The sequence below is a fragment of the Peromyscus maniculatus genome, chromosome 1 (assembly GCF_049852395.1).
Source record: "Peromyscus maniculatus bairdii isolate BWxNUB_F1_BW_parent chromosome 1, HU_Pman_BW_mat_3.1, whole genome shotgun sequence".
NCBI classification, from domain to species: Eukaryota; Metazoa; Chordata; class Mammalia; order Rodentia; family Cricetidae; genus Peromyscus; species Peromyscus maniculatus.
Genome location: NC_134852.1, coordinates 5,680,064 through 5,694,633, shown reverse-complemented (window position 1 = coordinate 5,694,633; position 14,570 = coordinate 5,680,064). Strand labels below are relative to the sequence as shown.

General features: G+C 43.3%; 1 protein-coding gene across 1 annotated transcript; it reads left to right on the top strand.

The window, feature by feature from the left end:
* The first annotated feature begins 421 nt into the window (after window positions 1-421).
* On the top strand, window positions 422-11,357 carry LOC121826195 (leukocyte immunoglobulin-like receptor subfamily B member 3A). Its single transcript, XM_076568576.1, has 8 exons — window positions 422-496; window positions 661-696; window positions 869-1,153; window positions 1,291-1,596; window positions 2,545-2,829; window positions 2,945-3,253; window positions 3,498-3,800; window positions 6,996-11,357. The coding sequence occupies exons 1-8, from the start codon at window positions 463-465 to the stop codon at window positions 7,205-7,207; spliced, it is 1,770 nt and encodes a 589-aa protein (XP_076424691.1). The 5' UTR covers window positions 422-462; the 3' UTR covers window positions 7,208-11,357.
* The last annotated feature ends 3,213 nt before the right edge of the window (window positions 11,358-14,570 follow it).

The window sequence follows — 14,570 nt, the reverse complement described above, 5'->3', positions numbered from 1 at the left end:
CCATGCAGATGTACACAGTGAACCCTTCACACAAATCTTCAAACATTTTGAATATGAAGCACTTCACACAAAAAGTGAAATAAAGCAAACCCACATGTAAATTTGTATTTCACATGTGTAATATTCATACATGTATTTTTCATGTGTAATATTTATACAGTTTCATCCAGGTGGAACTGACAAAGATGAGGACAGAATGAGACAGACAATGATGGGACTGTGGAAATGTCATCCCTCAAAGAATTGATTGCAGAGTCTACTGCCTAACATAGCCACAGCCTTGGGGAAGTCAGAGTCTGATGCCTGAGGATGGCACTTCCCCTTCCTGTGGGGCTGCTCCAGGACAACCATGTCATGGGGAGTGTCCTGCCTCCAGAGACCACACCCTGTGTCTCCCGTCCCTCCAGAAAGTCTCTGTAGCTCTGCCCATGAGCACAGCTGCAGCCTCCAGGAGGAGATGCCATGACCTTCACCTTCACAGCCCTGCTCTGTCTGGGTGAGATGTGGAGATGGGGAGGGGATACTGGGGTCTAGGGTTGATGCTGCCCCACAACCCAGCACTGGTCCATCAGGAAACCCCAGGGTCTCAGGAGATTCTGCAGGGTGGAAGGACCTGCTCAAGCTTCAGGGACAAACCTCTCACAGGGAACTCTCTTCCAGGATTGACTCTGGGCCTGGGGACCCCAGTGCTGGCAGGTGAGTGAGTGTCTGCAGATGTCCTGACCTTCACTTCTCATCATTCCTGCAGCCATGCCTGGGCAGTGAGGACAACACATGTGTGCTGCCCCTGGGGATGACTGGAGGGTTGGGGATGGGCCTGAAATCTGAGGCTGGCTGTCCTTGGTCATAGCTGCTCATTTTCTTGCAGGGGCCCTCCCTAAGCCTATCCTCAGAGCACAACCAGCCTCTGTAGTGTCTCAACATACTACCGTAATCTTCTTGTGTGAGGGGACCACAGAAGCCAAAGAATACATACTCTATAAAGGGGGATACCAGATTCTATGGAGCACAGAGATTCCACAGAGTCCTAGGAACAAGGCTGAATTCTCAATCTCAAAAATAGACCGTTACCATGCAGGGCGATATAGCTGTCAATATCAGACCCATGATGGATGGTCAAGGGAGAGTGACACACTGGATCTGGTGGTGACAGGTGAGAGAACACATAGGGTCCACAGACTCAGGCTTGACAGTCAAGAAGTGGGTCTGTTCACAAGAATGTCCCCCACCTCATATCATGGGAGATAATGAGACCTTGAGAACATTTACTGATTCCTGTTTCTCTCCTAGGAGTCTACAGTAAACCCAGCCTGTCAGCCCAGCCCAGCCCTGTGGTAACTGAAAGAGGGACTGTCACCCTCCAGTGTGTCTCAGGGCAGTCATATCACAGGTTCATTCTGATTAAGGAAGGACCTCAGAAGCACGCCTGGAAACTGGACTCACAGTATAACTACTCTACTAGAGAGTTCTGGGCTCTGTTCTCTGTGGGCCCTGTGACCTCCAGCCAAAGGTGGACATTCAGATGTTACAGCGTTAACAAGAACAGCCCACAGGTGTGGTCAGAACCTAGTGACCCCCTGGAGCTCCTGGTCTCAGGTGAGGAACCCCAGCCTTTCCCTAGAATGATGCTGAAATGATACAGATGCTCAGGGAGGCCTTGGTATGTGGTGTGTGTGAGGTGCCAGGGCTCCTAAGCCCATGACACAGAGCATGGTAGAGAGTGGGACACAAGAAACAGAATCCAAGGCAGAGGGTGACAGCAAAGCCCAGGAGGTCCAGGACGGAGATGAATCCTTATGGGGCCTTCTGTTACTCTGCATCAGCTCATGTGCCATCCACAACAGCTACAGGAACCCCGCAGAAGAGAGGGAGGAAGGGTTGCAGGAGCCAGAGCACTCAGGACATCAGGAGAACATGGACCACACAATCAACTAAGCAGGGATAATAAGGACTCACAGAGACTAAAACATCAAGCACAGAGCCTGCATGGGTCTGCCCTAGGCCCTCTGCACACATGCTGTGGTTGTTTACCTTGGGTTCTTTCTTGTTTTGTTTTTTAGAGTTTCACTGTGTAGCTCTGGCTGTCCTGGAACTCACTTGTAGACCAGGCTGGCCTTGAACCCACAGACATCTGTGGCATCTGCCTACGGAGTATTGGGGTTAAAGACCTGCACCACCACTGCCTGGCTAGCTCTGGGTTTTTGTTAGACCCATAACAATGGAAGTGGGGAATTCTCTGACTCTTTTGCCTGCACGTGGGATATTTTTCCTCCTCCTGGATTCCCTTGTCCAGTCTTAAAATGAGGGTGTGTGACTAGTCTTATTGCATGTTTGTCATGCCATGTTCAGATAATATCACTGGGAAACTTGATCTTTTCTGAAGGGAAACAGAGTAGTGGATCTAGGGGAGAAAGGATGAGGGAGGATGCTGTCAGAATACATTGTATGAATTCATTTAAAAGAAAAAAAGTGCCATCTGCAAGTGTGACTTTATCTGTGCCACTTTCAGACAGACCCACCTTCTTCTATTCAATTTTCTTCCAGGGACCCTCCACAAACCCACCATCAAGGCTGAGCCAGGCTCTGTGGTTTCTCTCAGAAGTGTTGTGACCATCAGGTGTCAGGGGAGCCTGGATGCAGAAATATGTGTTCTGCATAAAGAGGGAAGCCAAAATCTCTTGGATACACAGACCCCAGTGATGCCTGAGAAAACGGCCAAGTTCTCCATCCCTTCTGTGACACAGCAACATGGGGGACAATATCGCTGTTACTGTTACAGCTCAGCTGGCTGGTCAGAGCCTAGTGACACCCTGGAGATTGTGGTGACAGGTGAGGGTCTCAGGACCAGGCTCTGCTCTCAGGAGTATTCCCCTCCCACAGCCTAGCCCTGGATAGCATTCTGGCTGTGTGAGGCCATGAAACAGTCTGACTCCTTCTCTCCTAGGTATCTACTACCATAATAAACCCAGCCTGTCAGTCCTGCCCAGCCCTGTGGTGACTTTAGGAAGGAATATGACCCTCCAGTGTGTCTCATGGGAGGGATATGAGAAGTTCATTCTCACCAAGGATGACCAGAAGTTTCTCATCTCCCTGAACTCACATTTTATACCCAATATTAGGCAGTGGCAAGCCTTGTTCTCTGTAGATCATGTAACTCCAGACCACAGAGGCACATTCAGATGTTATGGTTACTACAACCATACCCCACACTGGTGGTCAGTACCCAGTGAACCCCTGGATATCCTCATCACAGGTGAGGACCTAAACAGATTCCCCTAGGTACTTAAACTCTGCATGGGCTCTCATGGGGGAGATAATATGGAGATTGCTGGGATGAGGGACAGGGATCTTATTAAGAAAGAGTTTTAGAGGCAGGAGAACAGGAATGGGCCTAAGTCAGAGAAAATAGACAGATTCCCAAGTGCTCAGGGCATACAGAGGTGAGGTGTCAGCTCAGAACATTGAAGGCAGCCTCTCATCCTCCCTCTTCTCTTTAGGACAGCTTCCCTTCAGTCCTTCCCTCTCAGTGAAGCCTAACTCCATAGTGCACTCTGGAGACAACGTGACCCTGCTGTGTCAGTCACCATTCAAAGTGGACACTTTCATTCTGTCCAAGGAGGGAGCTGCCCAACAACCCCAGAGACTAAAATCAAAGTCTGAAGCTTGGGACTTCCAGGCAGAATTCTTCATGAGTGCTGTGACCTCTGACCTCTCGGGCACCTACAGGTGTTATGGTTCCAAAGACTCATCTCCCTACCTGCTGACACAAGCCAGTGCCCCTGTGGAGCTCATTGTCTCAGGTGAGGTGACCCTGAACACTCAGAGTGACTTACAATCCAATCCCTAGGAGACCCCTTGACTTCGATGGGATTAAGGGGACAATAGGAAGGTTAGTCAGAAGGCACTTTCCCTGCCAGAGAAGTGGATGCCAGCAGCTGTCTTTCTAGTAATGTCCACTCCATCCTCTACTACAGTCTAGTTTGGGTAGACAGCATGAGAATTTTAGGGAGTTTACAGGGCAGATGCAGAAGAGCATGCACAGGCAGGGCATTGAGTTAGCATCTAAACCTCACCCTCCTACTCTTCTTTTTCCTGGGACCCATTAGAGCCTCCAGCCCACCACCCCCAAGACCTATGCCAACAGCTGGTGAGTATCAGGTAACTCAGTGCAGGGAGTATGCTCCATCCCCAGGCTGCCTCACAGCTTGTAGTCCAGAAACGTCCTCATGTCTCAGTCACTTCAGCTTGTGAGTGTGGAAGTAAACAGAGATTCCAACAGAGACCCAAGAAGCCCAGGGTTTAGTTTGTGACATACAGAGACAGATTTTTAGACTCAGTATGGAGGACTGGACAGCTGGGTAAAGTGGAGAACAGGAAACCCAGACACTCACCTCCCCATCCTGCCACTAAGGTCTTGAGAACACACTCCTCAGATCTATGGAGTCAGGCAGCAGAAAAGTATGTAAAGACTCTGTTGTCGTGTGGATCCTGATGGACAACAGCTAATTATGGACTTTATACAGATGCTATGCAAATGCTGACTTGGACAAATCCTTCTGTTTCTGGACTGCTGATAATCTTCATAAAAAATGGAGAGGGTGGCCCATACCTTTAAGTTTCCTTCAATGGTGACCTTGGCTGTGTCTTCTGACAGAAGAATGATCCAGAACTTGATTCTGTGGCAGATCAGTCTCACAATGGCAGGGACATGTGCAAGGGTGAGGCACAGGGCCATGGCACAGAATTCAGGTTTCTTCTGTCTACATCATGGGGCATGGATCTAGTATTCTCTGTGAGTTCTGTGACCTCCACTCTCAGAGGCATCTACAGGTGCTATGGAGACCTCAACTCATCACTTTATCTATTGTCATGTGTCATTGCCCTTGTGGACAGCTCTTGGTCCTAGGTGAAGTATTCTAATCATTCTGAGCTGAAGGGGTTTCTCAACATTATCCATCTACAATAATAATTGGTTTGGCCGGCCATTGGTGGCACTCACCATTAATCTCAGCAATTGGGTGACAGAGTCGGAAAGATCTCTGTGAGTCTGAGGCCAGCCTGGTCTACAAAGCAAGACCCAGGACAGGCACCTACACAGATAAACCCTGCATCAATAAAATTATTGATTGGATTGGATTATAACTGCTGCAGGGGATCATTCAGTTGGATATTCACCATTATGATGCTGGAGTCCAACATGGATATTTCCAGGAATGTTCACTCTCTTTCTTGCCAGTGGAATCCAGAAGGTTTCAGTTAGTCTGAAAGAACACTTTGGGGAGGCCTTGGACAGATTCAAGACACTAAGCAAAAGCTTGTTCCCAGTGACAACCTCTGCTCATCTCCACGTATCAGTATTCACAGACTCTTTCACTCAGTGTACCCATAGGTCTCTGTGTCTCCAGGGGATGAGGAAGCCTTGTGGCAGTAATTACAAAGCCTGCTGTATTCTCCTTCTGTTGAATGCAGACCCACATCTATAGTTGAACCATACAAGATATAATTCATCATGATGATTGATTATGAAGTCTGCAACCTTTCTCTTCAGGGTGAAATAGAGGAACTGAGAATGGATGGGTTCAGCCTTCTTTTATGAGGTGACAGATAAGAGTGTCTTTTGCCAATCCTTGGTGTGCTCATCTGAACAAGATGAGGTTTAGGGATAGGAACTCCAGGTATGATCCACCACTGACCCATTAGTCTCCTACACTGATTGGAGACAGGGACCACTCTCTCCTCACGCTATACCTTGTCTCTTTGTCTCAATAACTATTATGTGTAAAGATGACTAAAATAACAGTTAGATATGTCAGTCTTGGGATCTATGGTTAGTGTGAGCTATTCAAGCTATTGGGGAAACCATTAGGTAAAACCCCAATGTCTTACTATATACTGTCTTTCCTGGTACACATAAACACACACACACACACACACACACACACACACACACACACACACACACCATGCACACACACCTTACACACACAAATACACACACAGAGTCACTTCACACCTTCGTTTGAGAGCTAAGACTGCAGAACACTCTGCATGACTCTGCCCCACACCTTGATCCTGCTTTCGTACATGGTATGTGAGAGAAAAGAGATGTAGGACAATCTACATCAGAACGATGTGCTCTTAACTGAACTGGACAGAGAGAAATTTCTTGGTCTGATGTGGCAAAGAACATGTGGGAAAGATTAGCAACAGTAGACAGGTTCTCAACATTGGCAGAAACTATATCTCACCTCTGATTCTATATGGTAATTTCTCCTCAAGAAACCCTGTGTGATCCCTGGATACTCAGAAGGGATCAGGGGAATGCTCAGATCACAGGAGAGATAGCGGTGTCTGAGTGTGACAATGGAACAAACACTCGGCAAAAACACCCCTTTAGGAAATCATCTCAGACTGAGGATGTGAGTCCACACAACCTCTGCTGAGTTCACCAGACATACAGACACCACACTCAGAATGGCCCTGTGGCTGCTCAGTGCAGTGACTTAGGATCAGGGCCAATAATGTTTTAATAATTTATTCTACTCCGAATTGATATTTTCACTGATGTTTGAACAATGGTGCTAAAAAAAAACTAGTAAGAATAGGGGAGGGAACCAGCTATGCCATGGGAAAGAATCATCACAGATCTCTCTGAACTCATAGAATGAGAATGAAGGGTATTTACAGTAAATGAGAAAGTGAAACACTCAGTTCTCCTAAGCATGCACACATCCTCTTCCTCCTCTTTTGTTCTTGGTATCATTTGAGACTCTCAGTCCAACCTAGAACATGCCCAATCTCAAGACATTTGAATAAAGAGAATTCAAAATCATACCCCTGAAAAAGGAGGGACCAAGCTCCATCCAGGGAAGGCATGATATCTGGTTAGATATTTAGTTATATTGGGAACATTTAGTAATCTTGGGGGCATTTAGTTATCTTGAGGAAATTTTGACTGTTCCTAACCCCTGTAACTTCTTTGTCCACAACCACAGCCTCAGAGAACCATGATCACACAGTGGAGAATCTCATCAGAATGAGGATGGCTGTCATGATCCTCATAGTCATTGCAATTCTGGTCTTTGAGGGTTGGGGCAACCAGAGACAGATCCACCATGAAGCTGAGAGGTCATCAGAAGAGAAAGAAGTAAATCTTTCAAGGTTCCAGAGTCTGAGAAATAATTCTGATGATTCAAGCTTTCTGTAAGAAAATCCATTTCTTATGTCAGAGAATTGTCCAGGATGCAAATGTGATTTGGGTGAAGAGGAAGGTGTGAGGATTTTGGTGAGATCTTTCCTCAGCCAATTCATGTCCCTCCACCTGCTGTGGGCATTTTCTACTGAACCAACACTTCTGAATCTATAAAGTGAGGGATTATGCTGTCCCATCAGTCTGGCTTGGGTCCTCATTTCTATACATATTTTCTTTCCTCCCTCTCATGTGTCATTTTCCATTTTTATACATTGCCACATTCTCCATGGCAGGAGGCTCTGTCTATTTGACAAAAACAAGGAAGGTGCCTCAATACCAAAATGATGAGTAAAATCAGAGCCAAGAATTCAAATTACTCTGCCTATGATGCCCCAAAACCACCTCTGTGACTCCCCATCCTTTCAGTCTTCAAAACCTATTCTTCATGGAGTTTTTTTTAAAATATAAAACAAATAGTACCACACTGGTAGAATAAGGATTATTAAGGTAGTGTAGACACAAAAAAAGGTGTTTTCCTAACACAATTTTCTGATTTGTGGCATTTGCTGACCACTCTGTATGACCCCATCAAAGACACCTTCACAACAGCAATGTAACATCACAGATGTGAGGTTGAGAGTTGGATGAAATTTATGTGATTGTTATTCCACTCCCCACTGCCTATTTCCATATATGCAAAAGAAATTAGCATGCTGATCAACCATCTCAGAAACACCTTGCTAGGATGAATTATCATGCAATGATTCATAAGTTCTACATAAAAAATCGTGTGTTATCTTCAAACAATGATAGAGGTGTTTGTTTCTCTCTCTTCTTTTTACCTGTATTGAAATGCCCTTTTACTTTTATGCCATTTCTGTCTTAGCTAAGTCTCAAGTACAATGCTGGAAATGTTTGAAGAGAGGAGACTCTCTTACCTTCTTCAGGATTTAATGCAAAATATCTGTTTTCTCGCCATTCAGTATGATGATAACTTTGGTGTTTTGGCACGGGAAATAATTCTGACTCTGGAAGTTCTTTGTTCCTATTTTTTTCTAAGTGTCCATGGTGAATGGCTGTGGGATATTGACAAATGCTAACTCTTCCTCAAAAGCTGTCCCCATTATGTGTGTTTTTAATTGTAACCTTGTTACTATCATCAATATCATATCGTTTTGAACATTGAATGGGATTCCATGACTGGGTAAATTCTACTTTTTTGTGAGGTGTTCTTTTCATTTTATACTGCATTCTCATAGCTATAAACAGGATATGTTCTGAAGAATACACATTTAGTAAATGTTTATCACAGTGTCAGCATCATAGACTACTTAGCAAAATCTCATAAACATGATCTCACAGAATATGTACCGTTTATGACTGTCTTTACATGGTGAGAAATAATAATTTTTTCCATATTTTGCAGCTGTGTTCATGGGAGGTTTCAGCCTATAATTTGTTTCATCTAGTTTCTTTTCTTGATTTACACTTCAGTGATGCTGACCATAGAGCAGGTCTTAGGTTACATATTTCATTCTCTAGACCTGAAAGTCCAGATATTTGGGTACGCTGTACTCAATTTGTCCTTTTAACTGATAAGATCCTTTTGTTTTCTTTTTGTGTTGTTGTTGTTGTTTTGTTGTTTTTGTTGTTTTGAGACAAGGTCTCTCTACAGAGCCCTAGCTGTCCTGGAATTCACTATGTAGACCTGGTTGGTCTTAAACTCAAAAATATCCACCTTCCCCTTCTTCTAAAGTGCTGGATTTACAAAGATGTGACACCACAACTAGTAACTGAGCAGTCCTGAGGAGTCTACAATTGTCCACACCATCAGTATACCACCTCATTCTGCCCTAATGAAAAACACTAACTGGACCTATGATACATTAATCTGACTCCAGTAGGCACATGGTAGCAGGAGACATTTACTGATCCTGATTTATGATGTTTAGAGTGAACACTAGAAATGGGTTCTCTGATAGTTACTACATGGAGGTCAATGAAAGGGCTAAAAGGAGCTAGGATGACACATGATACCACCCAGCCTATATGTGCTAAGTCCTTTCCACTCTGTACACAACACTAGCTCACAAGATTTCATGTTGAGGTCTTTGATCCACTTGGACTGTTCTGTGCATGGGAACAGATGTGGATCTATTTGCAATCTTCTACATGTTGACATCCAGTTATACCAGCACCATTTGTTGAAGATGCTTTCTTTTTTTTTCTATTGTACAGTTTTGGTATCTTTGTAAAAAAAAAATTATATATTCATAGGTGTGCAGATTAATGTCCGAGTCTTCAATTCCATTCCATTGGTCCACATGTCGGTTTTTATGCCAGTACCAAGCTGTTTTATTATTGTAGCTCTAGAGTAGAGCTTGAAGTCAAGGATCATGATGCCTCCAGAGGTTGTTATGTTGTACAAAATTTTTTTAGCTATCCTGGAATTTTTGCTTTTCCATATGAAGTTGAGTATTGTTCTCTGCAGGTCTGTGAAGATTTGTGTTGGGATTTTTATGGGGATTGCATTGAATCTGTAGATTGATTTTGGTAAGATTGTCATTTTTACTAGGATAATCCTGCCTATCTATGAGCATGGGAGATCTTTCCATTTTCTGATATCTTCTTCAATTTCTTTCTTCAGTGACTTAAAGTTCTTGTCCTACAGGTCCTTCACTTACTTGCTTAGAGTTACTTCAAGGTATTTTATATTATTTGTGGCTATTGTAAATGGCGGTGTTTGTCTGATTTCTTTATCAGCCCCTTTTTTATTTATATAGGAGGGCTACTGATTTTTTTTAGTTAATATTGTATCCTGCTACCTTACTGAAGGAGTTTATCAGCTGTAGGAGTTCCCTGGTAGAATTTTTGGGGTCACTAATGTATACTATCTTATCATCTGCAAATAGTGAAAGTTTGACTTCTTCCTTTCCATTTTCTATCCCTTTGGTCTCCTTTTGTTGTCTTATTACTCTAGCTAGAACTTCAAGTATTATACTGAATAAATATGGGGAAAGTAGGCAACCTTGTCTTGCTCCTGATTTTAATGGAATCCCTTTGAGTTTCTCTCCATTTATTTTGATGTTGGCTGTCAGCTTGCTGTAAATTGCCTTTATTATGTTTAGGTATGTTCCTTGTGTTCCTGATCTCTCTAGGACTTTTATCATTAAGGGGTGTTGGATTTTTTGTCAAAGGCTTTTTCAGCATCTAAGGAGATGATCATGTTTTTTTTCTTTCAGTTTGTTTATGTGGTGTATTACATTGACAGAATTTCATATGTTGAACCATCCTTGCTTCCCTTGGATGAAGCCTACTTGATCATGGTGGTAATTTTTGATGTGTTCTTTGATTCAGCTTGCCAATATTTTATTGAGTATTTTTGCATCAGTGTTCATGAGAGACATTGGTCTGTAATTCTCTTCTGCATTGCATTGTTGTGTGATATGTGTATCAGGGTAACTGTAGCCTCATAAAAAGAATTTGGTAATGTCCCTTCTGTTTCTATTGTGTGGAACAATTTGAAGAGTATTGGAATTAGCTCTTCTTTGAAATTCTGGTAGAATTCTGCACTGAAACCATCTGATCCTGGACATTTTTGGTTGGTAGACTTTTAATGACTGTTGATCCAAATCACAAAAATCATACATGAAAAGGGAGAGATAACAACAGATAATGCAGAAATCCAGATAATCATCAGGTCATACTTCAGAACCTATACTCTACAATATTGGAAAATCTGAAAGAAATGGACAATTTTCTGGATAGGTACAATGTAACAAAGTTAAATCAAGACCAGATAAACTACTTAAACAGGCCAATACACCCTAAGGAATTCATAAAACATGATGAAAGGAAGACATTGCTGATAGAAGCATGAGCAGAACTATTGCTCCTCCCTCAGGGGACAAATGGTTGTCCTAACTTCAACCACTATCAATACTTAGTTACACTTCAGACAGTTCTTCATGAAGCTGTGGGAGGAGGAGTGAGCAACACCAAAGTGAACCAGAAGAGAAAGGGCTGGATGGATCCTGCAAAGATGCCCAGTGTCTATGAAAATACAGACCCTCCTCCTCCTACACCTAAGTCAGCAAACTACATGCTGGGAACAGGGGATGGAAGTGCTGTGTCAGGAGTTCCAAACTTTGCCCCCTGTATCCTCTTAGAGGGGTAGCATTAGACCCTAGGACCCCTATTTCCAAAGTGACTTTAAGTCTACTTCAAGATGACAAAATTTTTATTGTATTTTTTATTTTATAATTTAATTTAATTTTACATATCATTAACCAATGCACTCTCTCATCCCAATTCATATTGTCAGAAATAAGTATCCATAAATGAACTCCTGCATGTTACAGAATCAGTTGATTCTCACACTTTATTGTGCCCCAAGAAAAAGGCAGAGGGTTATTATTACCAGCTTCAGTTTGAAAGTCTGCAAGTGATATTCCTGCACATTACAGAGCAGCCTGAGCATTATTGCTGAGGGAATTGAGAACTGTCGTATCAGGAACTGTGTACAGAGACAAAGGAACAGAGGGAAAATCCCAGTGAGGAGGTTTGGAAGAAAAGGAGGGAGTAGGAGGGCCTTCCTGTGACAGAAATGAAGAAGTCAGAAGAATAAAAAAATTATCAGTTACAAACCACAAGCCCAGGCAAAGAGGGAAGTCAGCTTCCCCAGTGAGTCACCTAGAACTTGCAGAACTCTTTCTAAACTTCTGTGTCACTATCTGTGATGGTTATGATTGACACCCAAATTAACTTCAGGAGTGAAGAGTCTCCCTCGGTTACTCTATCTTTCCTGTCTCATTCTCATACCAACCTAAAACCAGCATTAACTGTTTCTACCACTGTCCCCTGGACATCAGCACAGCTCAAGTGCAGTGAAGACTCAAGACATCTGTATGTCCTATTGATCCTTGCACATGCAGCAGCACTCCAGGCCCCTTTCCCCCTTCATCTATTCCTTTAACCCTGCAATCCATCTTCAGTCATTCTACTCCAGGCCTTACCTCATCTATGCAGACTCCTTACTAAGGGATCTCCTTGCTGCAAGATCACAGAAGCCCTTCTGATGTTCAGAGTGAACACAGGTAAGCTCTCCCACAGACACCCATTTTTCCCTCAAGGCAAATTCAATTGAATACACAAGATGCAAATGATATACACTGATACACACATGCAGAGAGAGAGCGGGAGAGAGAGAGAGGGAGGAGAGAGAGAGAGAGAGAGAGAGAGAGAGAGAGAGAGAGAGAGAGAGAAAAGATAGAAATATGACCTGTCTATCACTAAAATGCCAGTAACACTCACACTAGCTTTCCTCCAACCATCAGAAACTAGGACATACTACTGCAGCCTCTGAACACTGATACTGGCAAAGAAATGTGCTTAGGTTGAACCACTGAATGGCAATATATTAATGAGTTCAGGTCCTTATTAGGGGTACACTGGGATCTCACGTACAACTTACTACAATGATGAACTCGTTGTCTGGATTCAGATTACTACTGGAGGTTTAACAGAATTTAATGCAAATGAGTCCATTCAGCTTTCTATAACAATTGACAGCCTAAAGCAGCAACAACTCAAATATTCTGTTGCCTAGACATTTCCCTTATTTAAAGAGGAAAGCACAGATCATATCCATTGCACAAGAGAGAGATGGAGTCACAGCACCCTGTGAGAGTTTCACTTCCTGGAATCGTTGTCGCTCGTCCTTTTTTTCTTTTTTTAATAAGGAATATTTGTTAGTTTTACATACCAACCATAGATCCCCCTCTCTTCCATCCTCCCATCTCTCTAGCTTTCCCTCCAAGCCCACCCCCCATTCCCTCCTCCAACAAGGTAAGGCCTCCCTCCCATGGGGAGTCAGCAGAGCCTGACATATTCAGTATAGGCAGGACCAAGTACCTCCCCCTGCATCAAGGCTATGCAAGGTGTCCCACCAGAGGTAGTGGGCTCCAAAACTGCAGCTCATGCACCAGGGATAGATCCTGATCCCACTGCCAGGGGCCCCTTAAACAGACCAAGCTACACAACTTTCTCACTTATGCACAGGGCATAGTTCAGTCTCATGCAGGCTTCACAGCTGTTGATCTAATGTTCATGAGTTCCCAATAGATTGGTTTGGTTGTCTCTGCAGCTTTGCCTATCATGATCGTGATGCCCCTTGCTCATCGAATCCCTATTCTCTCTGTTTGACTGGACTCCTAGAGCTCGGCCTGGTGGTGGCTGTGGATCTCTGCATCTGCTTCCATCAGTTACTGGATGAAGGCTCTCTTATTACAGTTAAGGTATTTACCAATCTGATTACTGGAGTGAGCAAGTTCAGGCACCCTCTCCACTATTGCTAGTAGTCTAAGGTGGGGTCATCCTTGTGGATTCCTGGGAAATTCCCTAGCACACAGTTTCTCCCTATTCTTATGATTTCTCCCTCTATTGTGGTATCTCTTTCATTGCTCTACCACTCCATCCCTGTTCCAGCTCAACCATCCCATTCCCTTATGTTCTCATCCCCCATTCCCTACCCTCTATTGGCCCCCTCATCCCAATGTCACTTTTTAGAACCTCTGATGTCAAGTGACTTTTATGCAACAAAATTTGCCTACTTACTAGCATAGATGGATACATTTCACATAAAACTATGATCTAAGCAATCACTTTCACATAAGTATGAGTCTCCTACTCTTACTGGAAGAAGTTCCCTTGAGATCTTCTCTGTCAGTCATTGCCTGGTCTCTGCTTCAGGGAAACCACTTTCTGATGGTACCATTTGGAAACTGCATATAATTTAGAAACATCAAAGTCCTAGCTATCCTGTCTCAGAAAAGGGTTCCTATGTGACTGGTCCTGTTACTGAATAAGAGGTCTTTAAGATTCAAGTGTGCTGTATTTGGTTAACAGTGTCATTCCATATATGCACACAACATATTTTCCCATTTCCTGAATGATGCTCACCTGAGTGACCTGATTTGACTACATTTATTGAAGCTCTTGTGAAATTTGGAAGTATGAGATACTGTAATTGGTGTTTCCAATTCCTTAAACTAAAGACCTAGGAGTAGAACTATCAATCATGGGATAAATGTGTTTAGCTTTCAAAAGAACCAGTTGTTCAAGCAGTGTACAGATTAATGTAAAAGTCTTCAATTTGATTCCATTGGTCCACATCAGTTTTTACACCAGTACCAAGGGGATTTTATTACTATAGCTCTATAGTAGAGCTTGAGGTCAGGGATTGTGATGCCTCCAGTGATTGCTTTATTATACAGTATTCTTTTTCTCTCCTGGCTTTTGTTTTTCCATATGAAGTTGAGTATTGTTCTTTCTAAGTCTGTGAAGATTTGTGTTGGGGTTTTGGTGGGGATTGCATTGA

What these genes read in the sequence shown, in the direction of transcription:
- LOC121826195 (XM_076568576.1), top strand. Translation starts at nt 463, where the DNA reads ATGACCTTCACCTTCACAGCCCTGCTCTGTCTGG. An exon ending in ACTGGATCTGGTGGTGACAG is followed by an intron (nt 1,154 to 1,290) that starts GTGAGAGAACAC and finishes TTTCTCTCCTAG; the next exon opens with GAGTCTACAGTAAACCCAGC. An exon ending in CCTGGAGATTGTGGTGACAG is followed by an intron (nt 2,830 to 2,944) that starts GTGAGGGTCTCA and finishes CTTCTCTCCTAG; the next exon opens with GTATCTACTACCATAATAAA.